General features: G+C 51.8%; 9 protein-coding genes across 9 annotated transcripts; 6 read left to right on the top strand and 3 right to left on the bottom strand.

Moving 5' to 3' along the window:
* Window positions 1-811: 811 nt before the first annotated feature.
* M436DRAFT_46234 (FMN-linked oxidoreductase) lies at window positions 812-2210 on the top strand (the record flags this gene model as incomplete). The annotated part of the gene is made up of 2 exons (XM_013572007.1): window positions 812-1202; window positions 1258-2210. The coding sequence occupies 2 exons, from the start codon at window positions 812-814 to the stop codon at window positions 2208-2210; spliced, it is 1344 nt and encodes a 447-aa protein (XP_013427461.1).
* Window positions 2211-2834: 624 nt separating this feature from the next.
* M436DRAFT_46917 (stress responsive A/B barrel domain-containing protein) lies at window positions 2835-3242 on the top strand (the record flags this gene model as incomplete). The annotated part of the gene is made up of 2 exons (XM_013572137.1): window positions 2835-2951; window positions 3015-3242. The coding sequence occupies 2 exons, from the start codon at window positions 2835-2837 to the stop codon at window positions 3240-3242; spliced, it is 345 nt and encodes a 114-aa protein (XP_013427591.1).
* Window positions 3243-3714: 472 nt separating this feature from the next.
* On the top strand, window positions 3715-5292 carry M436DRAFT_46576 (terpenoid cyclases/Protein prenyltransferase; the record flags this gene model as incomplete). Its single annotated transcript, XM_013572081.1, has 2 exons — window positions 3715-4385; window positions 4440-5292. The coding sequence occupies 2 exons, from the start codon at window positions 3715-3717 to the stop codon at window positions 5290-5292; spliced, it is 1524 nt and encodes a 507-aa protein (XP_013427535.1).
* A 1806-nt stretch (window positions 5293-7098) lies between these two features.
* Window positions 7099-8115, bottom strand: M436DRAFT_81762 (DUF1774-domain-containing protein; the record flags this gene model as incomplete). Its single annotated transcript, XM_013572318.1, has 3 exons — window positions 7099-7289; window positions 7340-7996; window positions 8046-8115. The coding sequence occupies 3 exons, from the start codon at window positions 8113-8115 to the stop codon at window positions 7099-7101; spliced, it is 918 nt and encodes a 305-aa protein (XP_013427772.1).
* A 784-nt stretch (window positions 8116-8899) lies between these two features.
* M436DRAFT_46656 (NAD(P)-binding protein) lies at window positions 8900-9947 on the bottom strand (the record flags this gene model as incomplete). The annotated part of the gene is made up of 2 exons (XM_013572097.1): window positions 8900-9760; window positions 9810-9947. The coding sequence occupies 2 exons, from the start codon at window positions 9945-9947 to the stop codon at window positions 8900-8902; spliced, it is 999 nt and encodes a 332-aa protein (XP_013427551.1).
* A 232-nt stretch (window positions 9948-10179) lies between these two features.
* Window positions 10180-10687, top strand: M436DRAFT_46398 (Erg28 protein; the record flags this gene model as incomplete). The annotated part of the gene is made up of 2 exons (XM_013572045.1): window positions 10180-10242; window positions 10292-10687. 2 exons carry the CDS (start codon window positions 10180-10182, stop codon window positions 10685-10687), a joined length of 459 nt encoding a protein of 152 aa, XP_013427499.1.
* Window positions 10688-10834: 147 nt separating this feature from the next.
* M436DRAFT_81759 (galactose-1-phosphate uridylyltransferase-like protein) lies at window positions 10835-12193 on the bottom strand (the record flags this gene model as incomplete). The annotated part of the gene is made up of 5 exons (XM_013572317.1): window positions 10835-11058; window positions 11109-11747; window positions 11798-11933; window positions 11986-12037; window positions 12093-12193. 5 exons carry the CDS (start codon window positions 12191-12193, stop codon window positions 10835-10837), a joined length of 1152 nt encoding a protein of 383 aa, XP_013427771.1.
* Window positions 12194-12921: 728 nt separating this feature from the next.
* Window positions 12922-13971, top strand: M436DRAFT_9633 (Yip1-domain-containing protein; the record flags this gene model as incomplete). The annotated part of the gene is made up of 4 exons (XM_013571885.2): window positions 12922-13012; window positions 13063-13465; window positions 13517-13669; window positions 13722-13971. Coding segments are annotated over 4 exons (897 nt in total), but the record flags the coding sequence as incomplete, so codon positions are not given.
* A 664-nt stretch (window positions 13972-14635) lies between these two features.
* M436DRAFT_72690 (uncharacterized protein) lies at window positions 14636-16161 on the top strand (the record flags this gene model as incomplete). The annotated part of the gene is made up of 2 exons (XM_013572248.1): window positions 14636-15779; window positions 15833-16161. 2 exons carry the CDS (start codon window positions 14636-14638, stop codon window positions 16159-16161), a joined length of 1473 nt encoding a protein of 490 aa, XP_013427702.1.
* Between the last annotated feature and the right edge of the window lie 585 nt (window positions 16162-16746).

The raw sequence follows: 16746 nt of genomic DNA, 5'->3' as shown, positions 1-16746 counted from the left end.
GATCAAGAGCAAGAATAAAATCCATCAAACGATGTAACGATAATGCTTGGAGCCGCAACTGCTTTGGTTCGGATGAAAAGAGCGAGATTGAGTTGAGGATAGTTGTCTGTACATGCAACACTTGTAGATACCTTATTTGCTATATGGCTCTTTCCTAGGAGTCAAAGACAGAAACAAAACACTTTTTGGACCCATCCGACGTTCCTATTGTGCTGTGCTTCTCTCGTTGATTCCATCTTGTGGTTGTCCACCTCCCGAGTCGCTTTAACATCTCCTGACCATGACAAGTTTATCGCCGACTAACACCGATAACTGCCCGGGCCGGGAGTCTCGAAGGCAGACTTGCACCTTCTTGGAGACTCTGCCCATAGTCCAGAGATATCGTCTTTAAAGACTCTGATAACCTCGGCTTCGATCGTTTCATACACAAACGACGGCAGTCGTTAGATAAGTTGTAAGACAGCAATTCTAGACAGGGTGATGGACGAGCGTTTGTCAGCAATCTGTTGACGGTCTCCACCCCACCCCGGGTCTGCTCGAAGGTTATCGAAGGCAAATGACGTGCACGGTCAATCAATTCTTCGAAACTCGTTGACAGACTGGTCGCCATTGGCACCGAGGCAACCAGGCAAAAGAGCTTTTGTAAGCATGCAAAGGGCAAGATGCGCGCATTGATATCCTCCTGTGACGTTTCCACTAGTCAGTCGCAAGATCATAAGTATTGAACAATTTCCATTCCCTTTCTTCTCAACCCTCCTATCTGTTTCTGATTCAATCACCATCCTACATCACATATACACACACCGCAAACATGGCACCTCCTCGTTACGAATCCGAAGATGTCTCCGCTGCCCCTCTGGGCCAGCCTCTGGAGTTCGCCTTTGCCAACCGCTCGGCACCTAACAGATTCCTCAAGGGAGCCATGACCGAGCGTCTGTCTTCCTGGGACCCTGAGAACTTGCCTGCTCGTGGTGTACCTTCGGACAGACTCATCAACCTGTACAAGAGATGGGGCGAGGGCGAGATTGGTCTGATCCTCTCCGGAAACATCATGTTTGAGTACGACCATCTCGAGGCTGCCGGCAACCCCATCATCCCCGTTGATGCTCCTTACGAGGGCGAGCGTTTCGAGAACTTCAAGCGTATGGCTACCGAGGGAAAGAAGAACGGTATGCTTATGGTTGGTCAGGTTTCGCACCCTGGTAAGTCGTCACTCTATCTCTTTGTATCTCTGCTCGATGCTTACTATATGTTCAGGTCGCCAGGTCGAGAGCCGTATTCAGAAGAACCCTATCTCAGCGAGCGATGTCCAGCTCAAGGGTGACGTTATGGGCATGACTTTCGAGAAGCCCCGTGCTGCCACCGAGGAAGACATTTCCCGCATCATCGACGGTTTCGCTCACGCCTGCGAGTACCTTGAGAAGGGTGGCTGGGACGGTGCCGAGCTTCACGGTGCTCACGGCTACCTCCTCGCCCAATTCCTCTCCCCTACCACCAACCAGCGTACCGACAAGTACGGTGGCAGCCTCGAGAATCGCGCCCGCCTCATCATTGAGATCGCCAACGAAGTTCGCAAGCGCACATCGCCCAACTTCATCCTTGGTATCAAGTTGAACAGTGTTGAGTTCCAGGACAAGGGCTTCAACCCTGAGGAAGCCAAGGAGCTGTGCAAGATGCTCGAGGAGAATAAGTTTGACTTTGTCGAGTTGAGCGGTGGTACTTACGAGCACCTCGCCTTCGGCCACAAGCGCGAGAGCACAAGAAAGCGTGAGGGCTTCTTCATGGAGTTCTCAGACTTGATCGCTCCCGCCTTGACCAAGACCAAGGTCTACGTTACCGGTGGCTTCAAGAGTGTTGGCGCCATGGCTACTTCGCTCAAGTCAATCGACGGTGTCGGTCTTGCTCGTCCTCTCTGCCAGGAGCCTCGTCTCTGCAAGGATATCCTCGCCGGCAAGGTCAAGGGTGCCATCAAGCAGCGCCCCGACGACAACAACTTCGGCATTACCAACGTTGTCGCCGGCACCCAGATTCGCCAGATTGCCAAGGACCAAGAGCCTATTGACATGAGTGATGAGAAGAACGAGCAAGATTTCATGAAGGATATGGGCGAGTGGGCACAGAAGATGTCGCAGGACAGCAAGAACGCCAGCTATGGCTACATTGACCTGACCAGCGCCACTGCTCTGCCTTATGGTGGTGCCTCTGTTTAAAGAGGAAATGTTCCGTTAGTGATAAAAGTTTAGACATACACGATACCCTTAGACATGTAGATACAAGTGACGATTTTCATATCAAAAGCATTTCCGATATTGTTTCGGTGACAGGTGAACCTGGAAGTCTTGGACCGAGGCTTGTGGACACAAGTCGTTGCCGGTCTCAGTCTGGGGTTTGCCCGATAGTCAAAGAAGTTTAACAACGCGTGTGATTGTTTGAACACGGATCATCAATGAACGGAATTATATTCTGAGGATGCAGCGCTGCAGGGATATTCTTCTAATGTTTCTACGTCTGACTATTATCGTCTAGAGGGTATTTACAAAATGGTGGAGGTGATATGGTAATGTCAAGGGTTATAAGCACTATTTTTCGCGCGGCAACATCTTTTGTCTTCAAGCCTCGGACGATGATATGAACGGGTGTAATTCCGCTAGTGAGAATCTCGGGAGCTCGGGAGTGGGCATCGGACATGAGGGGGAAGTGCAAGGTACCTTAAGGCTATTGAGTGGAACATTACACTTTTGACGGAGAATAAAAGGACCATGATGTCGCTTCATACTTACCAACCAACACTACTCCTTCGACGCAGCTTTAGCAGCAAACAATCGATTCGAAACATGGCTTCAGCAGCTTCAAAGCAGGTGCACCGCGTCACCCTCTTCAAGATTCCAGAGCCAAAGGACATTCAAGCCGTACTGGATAAATACACCACGCTAGGCCAAGATGCAAAGAAGGTACACTGAGTCCTCATCATCCACGAATACCTGATCAATTGGCTGACTCCTGATGCAAATCAGAACGGTCAACCATACATTCTCCGATGTGTCGCAGGACGTGCAGTCGACGATGCAAGAAGCCAAGGATATACTCTAGCGGCACAAACGACGTTCTCGAGTCTGGACGATATGAAATACTACGACAATGAGTGTGAGGCACATGCTGCATTGAAGGCTGTGGCCAAGGAAAAGGTGGCTGGGCCGCCATTGATGGTGTTTTTTGATAACGCCGTTGGTGGTTCTGCTTGAGCAACCACGAGATCATCAAGCATATTCAAGGATGGAACAAAGGAATGATTGGAGTTCGTTGGCAGAGTGGACGGAGAGTGTATGGAGGGCTGCGCGAGCACAAGGAAGCGGAGTTTAGACGGTGTTATGCAAGTGGTCCGAGCTCATGCGCATCCAGCTGCACGTCACAAAACCAAAAGATGGACAAGACAAGACCATCACATCAACTTTTTATTGCAATTCCAGCGAGCGTGACAGCATTTCTCTGCATCTTTGTTGTTGTTTTGTCGTGTCAGCAAATCATCCACTGCAATTCCGAATACCTCCAGCCGCAAGCAGACGCTTCCACCGCTGTCTCGCACCGCCGTCACATGCCTCGACAACAATACTAAGCCCGCCATAAAGAAAAAGAATTCAAATCTACCGCCGACACATGCCCTTCAGGCGCAACATCCGCTTCCCTGCACGCAACTCCAATACCGAATCGCCTACCATGTCTTCCACAAATCAAAACACACAAGCCGACACAACACCCACGGATCGCCTGGCCGAGATCCTAGACAACTCAGCCCGCATCCAAGAACTTTCCTCGGGCCACGAAGAAGAAATCCAAGAAGCAGACGATGACTCCGACTATGAGACGTCAGATGACGACAGCGACGACGGCCAAAACGTACACGGCTGGATGGCCTCCAAACTACCCCCAAACCTACCTTTCTACTTCGCCGGTCCCGGTCCCCTTGCGGATGGTTTGGAAACAACAACGTCGGCAGCTCAGGAAAAGACAATGCGAGAGGTCATAGATCTTATGACGGGAAAGGGACAGACCATGACCTATGTCAATGCTTATGGTCTACCGCATTTGTTGAAGGACAAGCATGCTGCCTTCCTGCGTACCATTTTGGGCAGGTATCCTCCGCCGTTTCAGGTCATGGATGCCAGTCGACCTTGGTTGCTGTACTGGGCTCTGAATGGTCTAAGGACCTTGGGAGTTGATGTCAGTGAATACAAGCAGAGGTGCATCGACACATTCACACCTTTGCAGAATCCAGAGGGTGGCTTTGGAGGTGGACATGGCCATCTTTCCCATGCCGCGGCGGGTTATGCGGCCACCTTGAGTTTGGCTTTGGTCGGTGGTTTGGACATGATTGATCGAAGAGCCATGTAAGTATCCACACGGCATTCAATCAGTTCATACAGCTAATCGCAACTTCACAGGTGGCACTGGCTTGGTCAAGTCAAGAACCCCTCCGGCGGCTTCAACATGGCCGTGAATGGCGAACAAGATGTCCGCGGCGCATACTGCTGCATGACTATCCACACTCTACTCGCTCTACCCCTCGCCCTTCCGCCGTCATCGCCCGCCCGTAGAGCCGGGCTTGAAACCTTTACCTCTGGTCTCGGCTCCTGGATCAGTCGTTGCCAAACCTTCGAAGGCGGCTTGGGCGGCGCACCAGACAACGAAGCTCACGGCGCCTACGCCTTCTGTGTCCTCGCTTGCCTGTGCCTGCTCGATGCTCCTGCCAGATCCATTCCAACATACCTCAACACCCGCACTTTAATCCGTTGGTTAGTCTCGCGGCAATGCGCGCCCGAAGGCGGTTTCAGCGGCCGTACGAACAAGTTGGTCGATGCCTGCTACAGTCACTGGGTCGGTGGCTGTTGGTCTCTCTTGGAGTCTGCCCTCAACATCGACCCTGCGAAAAGCAGTCTGTGGCACAGAGAGGCTCTAGTCCGATACACACTTTCCTGCTCACAAGCCAAGAAGGGAGGACTTCGGGATAAACCCTCTACCAGACCTGATGGCTATCACACGAATTACTCTTTGGCTGGTCTGAGTGCTGCACAATATGTCTACACCTATGCGGAGTCGAAGCAGACGGAGGCAGAGGGCGCAGAGGCGTTGATGGTGGCATTCAACTGGTCATTCCAGCGTCCGACTCAGCAACAAATGAAGGAGTGGTGTTTCGACAGCAGCGATTTGGTGGAGCCTGTACACCCTGTCTTTGTCTTGCCGTTCGACATTGTGGAAAACACGAGAGCGAAGTTCGCTGGCAAGGTCGGTTTCTGAGGTATCAATCTCCGTCAGGAAACTAGCAAGCGGGATGGCTGCCTGCAAACAGATAAGTGCTACAGCCATAGTAGACTACACAATAGAGCCTCTCAGCTATGCCTCCCCCCTCCCCACTGTACTACCATACCCATGCTCATGACTCGAATCGCCAGGAAGGAGTACCGCCTGGAACTTCGTTTCTGCCTAAAGAGCGGTCGAGTCACGCTTGATGATATGTCAGCACTACTTGCACGGGTCATGGCTCCGTACAACACCGATCTCGTTCTGTCGTTGGAGGGGACTCGACGATATGATGAGCGGGGTTGAATATAAAAAAACAAGGCAAACAGCCACACAATCCTGGAGAATGTCCAACTCTTGTTGACGGAAAAGAGTCGAGATGAAATTGATCAGAAACATCGTATCCGATTGGACTCGAGAACCAGGGGGCTTCTGTCCATCTCCCATCCTATCAAGTTTCAGTACCGATTTCCAAGTCTGCCTCAAGAAGCTACGACCTTTTCCTCTAGAGCATTTTTGACAACGACCAATGGATTTTTCCCTCAGACCGAGGTAAAAATGATCTTCATATGCTGAAGCCTGGAGCTCAGGGGACACTATGTTTTTTCATCTCTCTTTCCCTCATCTGCTCATACTATATGATGCCCCCCTTCACGCGGATGGAACCAGGAAGTTCGAAAAACTCCCAAACAAGTAATCCGAAAAGAGGTATCACAGTGTTGAACCCCCAAAGCATCGACCTTCCTCGCATCAGTTCCGGGTCTTGTTCGTCAAAGTGACAAAGAGCTCGAAAACATATATCGGAGAGTTGAAGGAGTCATGGTTCATAGGATAGCAGCCCAAGGTTGCATGTGACCTACGCTTCCAGTAGCACAGATTAGATGGAGTGGCTGACTGTCCGAGTTACCGCAGAAGAACAGCATACAAATGGAGAAGTATATAAACCCCTTTGTCTTGTCTGAGAGAATAAACAGGCGACCCAGCTCCCTCAAAGACTTGCAAGCAAGATATTTCATTCTTACCAAGTCATTTCCCTCTACCTTATCTTTTGTAGATACCAAAACCCCTCCACCCCGCAGCTTCGGATTCCCCAAGCCAACAACACACGACTGCAAGCATCAACGACCAAGCTAAGTTCCACAAACGGAGGCAGAGGCAGGGGCACAACAATGTGTCGCATCGAAACCTCCATCCACAGCTGCGGCCACGCCAGCATGCCAATCCATGAATTCTGTCCACGCAACCCTTCCCGCCTACTCCCAAACGAGCGCGGAGCATGCCAACGCGGCTACGAAAGAAGTGTGCCTCTGCTTCCTGGCATCTGTATCAGGTGTGTCGAGTTGCTGGATCGGCAAAGGAAGGGGTTGTGTTTGGAAGATGGTGATGAGCGACAAGTCATGCAGAGAAATGGGGCAAAGGGATGTCAAGTTGAGATGAGGAGGGGTTCGAATGTTTCGAAGGATAGTGATGAGCAGGAGAAGAGTGGGTGCGTGGGGGATATCGTTCTGCCTGTCGGGGTCAATGGAGTCAAGATTGCATGGCAGCAATGACACGGAACGAAACTGACACCGCATTGCTGGCGATGCGTGTGTCCTCCTTTTACTGTCAACGGGTCTTTGATGCTGCTGTGTATGATGTATTGGCAAATTGTTTTTGCAAGATATGATTTCGATGGTCATGTATTGTTATCTGCCTCCAATTCATTTGTTTTCGAGTCAACCGCGCACGGAAACAGATATTGCAGCAATTCGGACTGTCACGCGACCTTCCTCGCTGATGGCATTTGTACCGAGATTGACTTGTTTACTCTTCCTGGAGCAGAGGCTGTCTCTCTCTATCCTCGTCGACAACGGCACCACGCTTGAAGGGATCTTGGCCAATGAGACCAGGGAAGCCGACCAAGACGGAGAGGACGAACAAGACACCCATGATGACAAAGGCGAAGATCCACTGGAAGGCAATGACATGGGTGAGAAATTGGGAAACACCGAGAGCTACGGAAGATGTCAGGAGGGGTCGTTTTGATGATCACGGTGTGACTTACATGCGCAGAGAACACTGAGGTTGAAGCCCATGGTGTAATCCTTGTAGGCGACAAGGAAGAAGAAGCCGTAGCCCATGATGGACCAGATCATGATGTTGGCGAGGATTCTAGCAGGCAGAGAGTGTGCGTTGACCGCGGCAGCGCCAACACTGAACAACAGAACATAGTTGAGAGCCAGAGGACCGGAAACAACGGGAATGTGGATAAATCTGGGAGTTCTCGAGTGCTTGAAGTACTGGGCCGAGAGGTTGAAGAAGTTGATGATGAGCAGCATCTCGGCAAGCCAGAAGTGGCTGCGGCACCAGAGGTGGATGAAGCCGAACCAGAGCAGGTTGTTGAAGATGAAGTGCGAGCCAACATCGGCGGCAGCCTTGACGTAAACCTCGTTCTCCGAGTACAGGTGCCAGCAGTAACCGATCTGCAGGATGAACAGGACAATCATGTAGATGGAGGTGATGATGGAGTTGAGGGCAAAGGGGGTGTGGTGGTGCGAGTTCTGGTGCCAGATGGTGCCTCTGTGGTGCTTGCCCTCGGTTGGCGCATTGAACGTGTAGTAGATGCTGGTGACGACCAGGAGGAGCCATGAGGCAGCTGTCAGGATCTTGTAGCTTCTGAGGCTGCCGGTGGGATACGCCTCGCGGTCCATGAAGGGGTTTACTGCAGCTGTCAGATTCGTGCTGAAGGTCAGGGCTGTGTCAAGGCTAACCGGAGTGGACGCGCTCGTGTGCGGCCTGGAGAGTCTGAGCGACACCCTCGGAGGTGTTGTTCTCGGACATGACGTGAATTTGAGCCTGGGTTGTCGTGCAAGTTGTTTCTGGCTTGTTCTACCAGAATGTCAGGAGGAAAACAGAGAGAAGGACAAGGTGAAGATGCTGCTGCCCGTTGCGAGCCAACCACGCGAAGATCGATGATCGGCGCGAGTGGGGAAAGCTCGTGCACGGTGCCAGGGAACCCATCCGTCACACGCTCCACTGACGTCGCCCAGGACCGAGTCTCCGCTACTTACACAAAACGTCCTGTTCGAGCTGACTCGCCATCTGCGACAACGATCACAGTTGTCTGTCTCTCAGCTCCAGGCAGCAATCGTGTAGAGCAAGCACATGGATACCGGAAGATGATATCCTCGGGTAGTCGTCAAGTTGTTGCATCTCGAACAAACGTCAGGATCCTTCATCAGTCTGCCTGCAGCGGACGGCATCTTCTCCGAGCCGTTCTGTACCTTGCCTTATCTGAAAATTTTGATAGTGGATGCAGGAAAGTGCATGACAGCGAGTTGTGACTTGTATGATTCTTATGATTTATGTTCTTCTTTGATGCAACTGTTGACCCGGCGTGCATTCGTCTCACCAGCTCAGCTCTCTGTCTTGTTGCTTGACTGACTCGGCCTACCCCAACTCTAAGCCCAATATAAGCTGAGCGTGACACCGCAGAATTGTGCCTATTATCTGCACGGCAGAACTCTCTGGCAGAGAAAACGTGGCAGGAGTGTGGCAGGAGGGAGTCGTGAATTTGAGTGGGGCATGCAAGTGTCGACTGATATATGCAGACACATCCACCAGCTTACTGACCCTTCTTACCATCTCTCTCCTGCTTTCTGAGAGCCCGCTTACGGATGCTCTCGTGCATGGTCTTGTTCTGGTCCAGCACAATCGAGTTCATGGTACCAGTGAAGGCGCCGAGCGCCCAGTGCATGATGCCATGGCTCCAGTAAGGAGTGCTGGTGTATGCAATGCCTTGAGCACCACCAGAGCGACCAATCTTGCCCAAAGCAGCTCTGACAAACTGCTTGGGGTTGGGGATGGTAGCACTGGCGCGCTTGATCTTGGACATCGCAGAGGTGACCAGGTAAGACTGAACAAGCTGGACGTGAACACCGTGAGGCTTCATCTCAGAGCCCATAGCACTGCTCCATTGCTGAAGGAAGGCCTTGCTTCCAGAGTAGGTGGCCAAGAGAGGAGTTGGCAGGATACCGCCGAAGGAAGCCATGGTAAGAATCAGACCGCGACGGCGTTGAACCATACCAGGTGCAACGATTTGAGTAACGCGAAGAGTGCCCATGCAGTTGATAGTGATGATATCCTTGAGTTCCTTCTCGGGAGTCTGAACGAAAGGAACGGGCATCTCGTGGCTCAAACCAACATTGTTGATGAGAATGGAGACTTCGAGGTCAGACACCAGGGCCTTGAGAGCAGAGAAATCGGAGTCCAGGTTTTGGGCAAAGTCCATAGCAAGAGTCTTGGTCTGAACAGAAGTATACTTTGACTGAATTTCAGAGGCGAGAGTTTCAAGCTTCGACTTTGTGCGAGAGACCAGAACAATGTTGAAGCCCTTCGCTGCGAGTTGCAAGGCATACTCCTTGCCAATGCCATCAGAAGCACCAGTCACGACAGCCCAGCTTCCCTTGCGGCCAAACTTGGACAGCTTCTAGCAGTCAGTATTGTGCTGGTTCAAAGGCAATAAGTACACTCACAGAAGTGCCAGGCAAGATGAACAGACTAGCAACAAGCCTCCAGAAGCTGAAGATTTTCAGGGAGATGTAGAGGAGACCAATACCCGCAAACAGGGCAGTAACCGGCTCCTTCCAGGGATCCTCAACAAGTGCAGTCATCGTGTAGACAGGAACGATCTGATGCTGTTGGACGGACAAGAAAGTTGTCTTGTCAGTCTACAAGAATCCATGGGGCTTCTTCCTGGAGCTGCCGGCCGAGGCGGGAATTTCGGCGAGTCAGGGTCCGAAGGTCCAATTTCATGCTCCCAAGATTGAGTCGTCCGATGTTTACCTTGTCCTCGAAACATCTTCTTGTTATCCAATTCTGGTCGTCCAGGCCAATCGTCACACGATGAACTCAGTACTCGAATACCTGCCGTCGTCCGAGGGTTGGTTGCCCACATGGATCTTCTTCGTGCGTCCGCAATCTTTCGGTGATTGGCAATTCATCTAACCAGTCCCAGATCTCGGTTGTCTCGCTCGGTAACAGCATGCAAGCCTACCTCTCGCTTGGTCCCACGCAAAAGGTCTACTGCGGCTCGAAGCCTTCGATTCCAGCTGGTGTGCCTGCCAACACTGTCGGTAGCACGTCGCCCGTCACACCTCTCTCAGCCCGCACCTTTGGCACTTGGACTGCTATCACTGCCATTGTTCGTCTGTACGCTGCCTACAACATCAACACCAAGCCCATGTACGAGCTGGCCTTCTGGACATACGTGGTCGCCTTTTCGCACTTCATGTCTGAATGGCTGATCTTTGGATCTACACGATGGGGCAAGGGCCTCGCTGGACCTGCCATTGTTGCTACCACCTCCTTGATCTGGATGTACACTCAGTGGGACTACTATGTCAAGGCATAGATATGCGATTGAAGAAAAGAGACGACAATGGATCACAAAAGAACATAGGCAAAGCAGAGCAGACGAAACGCAATGAGAACAATGACAATTACGACGGTTCGCTTTCTATAGAGTGTCCAACAACGTCCAAGATCAGGTGTATCGCGATTAGTGCAGCTTCTTGCGGTAGAGCTCTCCACCGCAGCCTCTAAGTCTGGCAGCGGCCTGTTCAGGGGTTATGTCGCGCTGAGGCTCTGCCATCATCTCATAACCGACCAGGAACTTGCGCACCGTAGCGCTGCGGAGGAGGGGAGGGTAGAAGTGCATGTGGAAGTGACTGGCCTCAATCTCCTCGGGTGTACCTTCAAGCGGTGCTTGGTGAAGACCCATGCCTGTTTCATGTTAGTCACTGCAATCTCGCAAAACATGTTTCTCGACATACTGTAGGGGAATTGAGTCTCGAAGAGGTTGTCGTAGCGTCTTGTGACTTCTGCGATGGTCTCGGCCAGATCTTGTCTCTCCTTGTCGTTGAAGTCGACCAAAGCACGCTTGTGGGTACGAGCAATGATCATGATCTCAAAGGGCCAGGTAGCCCACCAAGGACACACGGCGAGGAACGATTCGTTCTCGAACACGACTCTCTCCTTCTTCTCAGACTCGAGTTTGGCATAGTCGACCAGCATGTGTGATCCACCGTGCTTCTTGCGGTACTTCTGCAGGCTCTCTAGTTCGAGTGCAGGCTCTTCTGGTGTACCAGTCGTGCACCAGACCTGACCGTGGGGGTGAGGGTTCGAGCAGCCCATTGCAGCACCCTTGTTCTCGAATATTTGCATGTAGCGGTATTGAGCGTTCGGTGCGGCGAGGTCCTGACCATGAGGAGCAATAGTGGTGGGTCCTGCGACTTCGGCGAGGATGGACTTAGGAGACAAATGGGTGGTGTAGATCTTAGTCCAGGTGTTGATGACTGGGAGGATTTGCGAAGGCTGGAGGTCTGCGAGGGTCAAGTTGTGCGTGGGAGCAAAGGTGATGACATAGCATTTGCCAGTCACGGGCTCAGCGCGTAGCAGCGTGCTGGCAAGAGCTGATACGAGTCAATGCCCAGTCTTTGTATGTGTAGTCCTGCAAACTCACTTCCATCGTTGGCTGGCTGCTCATATTCGGCTTGCTCTTCCTTGACAGCACTGTAGTCATTGACGAAGACGTAGGTACTCTCATATTTCGGGTTCGAGTCTCCAGCGGCACGCTTGTTGCCAGGACAGAGGTAGCACTGTTCAGTTCAGCAATTGTAGCGCGGGGTAGGTGGCCGCAGCGATGCATACAGCTGGGTCGTAATCAGGAAGAGTAGTTTTCGAAGCACCCTCCTGCTGTCCTCTGAGGTAGTGTCAGCATGCTGAACCATGACTTGCGGCGCAAGCTTGTCTCTTACTGCCATGGCCGCTTGGTACGGTGGGGTGAAACCAAGATCCAGCTTCCCCTCAGTGGGTTGAAGCGTCGGTGAGAGATGTCGTCCAAGATGGCGTCAGGCATTGTGCGTCGGTTGCGTGGGCAGTAGAGGGACAAGAGAAAGAGTGCAGGAGAAAAGAAAAACTGGTATTGGAGACGACTCTCGAGAAGCAACCCTAATACCACGCCTTGAAGCCAACCCACCTGTATTTACCCGTGTGCTCCGTCATCTAAATCCTCCGCAAGTTGATTGTGGGGGTCTCATCTCTCCAGCGACAGGACTGTGGGTTGAAGCCATGGTAGACAGCGCTCAGGGCATCCTAAAAGTTCAACTAGTATTTTGGACACGATAAAGAAAGATGTTGGGGGAAGTTGTATTTGAAGCAAAGAGAGGAGTATTGGGTCTGAATCAATTCAGCCTATTGTATACTGCTAGGGTTAGCTTTTCGGTCCGGAGCCAGCGCCGATAGCTATGCCTATGTCATTGAACTCCAGTAGAGATGCAGAGTCAAGTGAACAACTGACTGGACTCTTTGATGTGCAGAATAATCAAAACAAGACCAGGTTAGACACTCAAGATAAAGCGTTCGTTGCAAATCCAAGTGTCGGGATCTTTGTATGTGATGAAGGATGACGGTGGTCGAACGTCGGTCGGTAGATGCCGCAATACGCGTTTCGTGTTTCGTAGCTGTTCCGTCCAGGGATCGGAAGCTGAGCTGGCATAAACCAGGGGACACAACTTTTGCGCATCAGACTACCGATAGAGCTGTCTATACCCTTCGACACGGACCATACAACCAAACAACATGGCCGCCATGATGCCCAGCGGAGTAGCTTCAGCGAATCCATACGAGCACTACGACCAGGATCCCCTCGAAGATGATCTTATTGACCCGGATGATGGTACCTAGTTGTTCGCAAGCCTGGAATTCGAGTTTACTGATTACTCGCAGCTGCTCTGGACCTCGAAGACCCTCTCGCATCATCCTCTGACCGAGCACCTCTAACAGGCAACATCCAACAATCATCTGCTCGCGCACAAAACACTCAATCCTACCTCAACAACACAATCGGCGGCGAGGACCGCAGAGCTCCACAGAATACCATTGACGAGAGTGTCTGGGATACCCTATCGCGAGACTTACTTGCTATCTGGGAGAAGATGCGCCAAGTGCTGTATCCCAAATATCTCCTGGGTGGTCTACTGCAGCGTGGTGGAGGCATGGGAGGTGCAGAAAGAGCTGAGGGAGACAGTATGGGCGGCGGTGGTCTGAACGGACTGGTAGGCAGATGGCCAGATGCAGACACTGTCCTGCAGAGCGGCATGAGCGAAGGTCTAAGGGACTGGGATCTATGGTACGCGCTACTGACGATCATTGCGTTGTCAAAAAGCTAACACTTGTAAAGGGGGCCTCTTGTCTTCTGCTTACTGCTCAGTTTCCTCCTTTCGCGCGGCGCACAAGACGAACAGAAGTCCATAGTCTTTTCTGGAGTATTCGCTACTGTTTGGATCGGAGAAGCTGTCGTCACACTCCAAATCAAGCTTCTAGGAGGCAGCATGTATGATCATCTTCTCGACTGTGGCATAGTCAAATGCTAATATGTGTGCTAGTTCATTCTTCCAGTCGGTATGCATTATTGGGTACACACTGTTCCCACTGGTCATTGCATCAACTCTCAGTGCGGCCGGTCTTCCTATGATTGCTAGGATTCCTGTGTACCTTGTGCTGGTCGCATGGTCACTGGCAGCGGGTGTGAGTATTCTCGGAGGATCTGGTGTTGTCAAGAACAGGGTAGGTCTTGCAGTGTTCCCGCTGCTCGTTTTCTACATCGGCCTGGGATGCTTGTGCTTTATCAGTTAGCCAGGAGCGGTCATTGGCCAAAAAGAAAGAGTAGAAGCAATTGTATTCAGTTCTTAGACTGCACAAGACAGACTCATTTCAAGACTGGATCAAATCTAGGCAGGCTGAAGCTCGGTGTTTGTTGTGCAGATTTTGGCGATTTCAATGTGACTAAAGGCAGATGGTTGTTTTAAGTGTGAGAAGAGAGGAGTCAAGGTGAGGCAGAGAGACAAAGACAATGATGGCCCGTTTGGGACTAGGGCGTGAGGGCGCCGCGGATGGCATCAAGAGACACCGGCGGTTACTGCAGCACGAGCATTGTGATATCTGAATCGTGGTTATTTACTAGCATTGTGACTTTGGATACACGAGTCCCTGTCTTGTTCACCGTCTTAGTAGCGCGCATAGCAGTGTATCTAGCGATTGCTCAGTCGTCACCTCGGGCAAGACATATCCAGCGCGGCCGACGCAGACGGCGCGCTGAGCTGCTTCACATCTGCTTGACCCGCCTCGGCCACTTTCTGAACCTGCACAGCTCTGCTCTCTCCTTTCCTGCACCCGTCTCACTACCCAAAGCCACGCAGCCTACCTTCCGACCTCTCTCTTCGCTGCGGAACAACTCCCGACGACTCCAATTCTTCCTTCTCGCGCAGCAGCCTTCCCCGCCGGCATCACCGTAACCAAAATGCCCACCTCGCCGAAGGAGTCGCATGTTTCCGATGCCGAGGGAGGTGAGCGACCTCTGAGGGAAAGACTGAGAAATGCCTCCATCAAGAGCACTCCTCAAATCTCCAACACGACCGCAACCTCCCAGCCCGAGCCCGAAAAGGCCCGCGCCAAATTGCACCGAAAGCGGAGCCACGAAGACGTCGAGAACCTAGAGGAAGAGCCCGCGCATAAGAGCAGACAAGCTCGCACGAACAAGAGATCTAGGGAGAACTCGCCTGAGGACAAGATCGTCGAGCAGTCCGCCAAGCGCAAATCTGACGAACTCGAAAGAGACGATCAACCCGTGGCAGTAGACCCTCCTCAGCAGTCAGCACCATCTGTCTCGACCGCCAATACAACCGAACCAGACGACTTGACCAAGTCCGATGAGAGCCCAAAGACGAAGCGCAGCAGGGTCGATGAGACGACCAGCACCGACACAACCTCAAAGACGGCATCAGACGCAAAGGCAACCATCGAACTCGAAGGAAAGACTGCCACTGAAGAACCGGCACAGCAGGCTCAGCCAACAACCAAGATTCCTGCTGGAAGTGGGTTCGCAAACACATCTGCATCCTCACCATTCGCTTCTCTAGCCACCGCTAAATCACCCTCGGAACAATCCCAACCTACGACCAGTGCTTTTGCTTCGTCTGCGTTCGGCGCCCTTGCTGGTTCTTCCACATCAGCTTTCGGCGCACTAGGTCAGAGTAAGACTTTGTCTAGCTTTGCAAGCCCTGGCAGTACGCCTGCACCTGGCGAGGACAGCGCAAAGCCAGCGCCGAGTGCTTTCGGTGGTCTTCCATCGACAGCTTCCCCTTTCGCGACTGCTGGCTCTTCAGGCTTCGGTTCTGGTGCTTCTGGATTCGGAGTACTCGGCAATGGTTTCGGTGGTGGCTTCGGAGGTCTGGGCGGCGGTTCTAAACTGACCAGCTTCGCGAGCAGCGGGACTCCTGGCGTCATTGGATCGAGCACGAAGACAGGAATCACAGCATTCGGCGCGCCTGCTGACGAAGAGGAGGAACAGTCTGGAGACGATGGCGAGGATGATTCTGGAGTTAAGAGCCCAAAGCTCATCGTCGACGAGGACAAGAAGGACGAGCGCTTCTTCGAGCAAGACAGTAAGTTCACTTACTTCGAGATGACTGATCTATCATTGCTAACAACCAATCAGTCGAAACTGGTGAAGAAGGAGAAACCACTCAATACACATGTCGCGCCAAGCTGTATAACTTTGTGGACAAGAAGGAATGGAAAGAGCGTGGAGTGGGTGTTCTCCGTTTGAATGTGACCGAACCAAAGTCGGGCGATGAGAATTCGACACTGAAGGCCAGACTTGTCATGCGTGCAGATGGCTCACACCGCGTTGTCCTCAACACGCCTATTCAGAAGGGTCTCAAGTTTGGCGACGTCCACGGCGCAAAGCCCACTGGACATTTCATGACTTTTGTTGGTTCTCTGGAAGGCAAGCCTCAACTCGAGATTCTCCAGATGAAGGTATGAACACGGATGTTGTCCACAGTATGCTACCGTTGATGCTAACACGAGATACAGATGAGACCACAATTCGCTGGGGAACTCTGGGAGCACATTGCGGATTTGCAGAAGGAGATGTAGATGGCAACGTCCGAGGACAGTTACGATCATCAATCGCGTTGAGTCTGGCGCAACTTAGGCGCTGGCAAGAAGGTTAGCAGCATGGGCACATAAGTTGGATGGGCGGTCCTTTTGTCTCCAGCGAATAAACGAGCGTACAAAAGATGATATTCAAAACCAAAATAGAAACACAATCTACATAAGACCAGTGCTCGCTTTGAACGAATTTATTTCGCATTCTCGAGCCAAGATTCAACTACACCGTGATTCTTTGACTTAGCAATAGTTGTTCTCATTGTGCGGATTGTAAGTGGTGGCAAAGGCGTCGCGAGATCTACTTCTTCCCTTTGTATTTACCTTCTTGATATACACACAAATCACAACTTTGATGCCAACTCTCAAATAACAATACGCACATCGCCAGAATCAGCCGGGCCTCGTAGCGACTTGTACATCCATCACTACTGAACTTGATGTCTCACTCCTAGAATA

The sequence above is a fragment of the Aureobasidium namibiae genome (genome assembly GCF_000721765.1).
Source record: "Aureobasidium namibiae CBS 147.97 unplaced genomic scaffold scaffold_8, whole genome shotgun sequence".
NCBI lineage: Eukaryota > Fungi > Ascomycota > Dothideomycetes > Dothideales > Saccotheciaceae > Aureobasidium > Aureobasidium namibiae.
The sequence above is the reverse complement of the archived record's forward strand: the minus strand, read 5'-3'. Positions and strand labels throughout refer to the sequence as shown.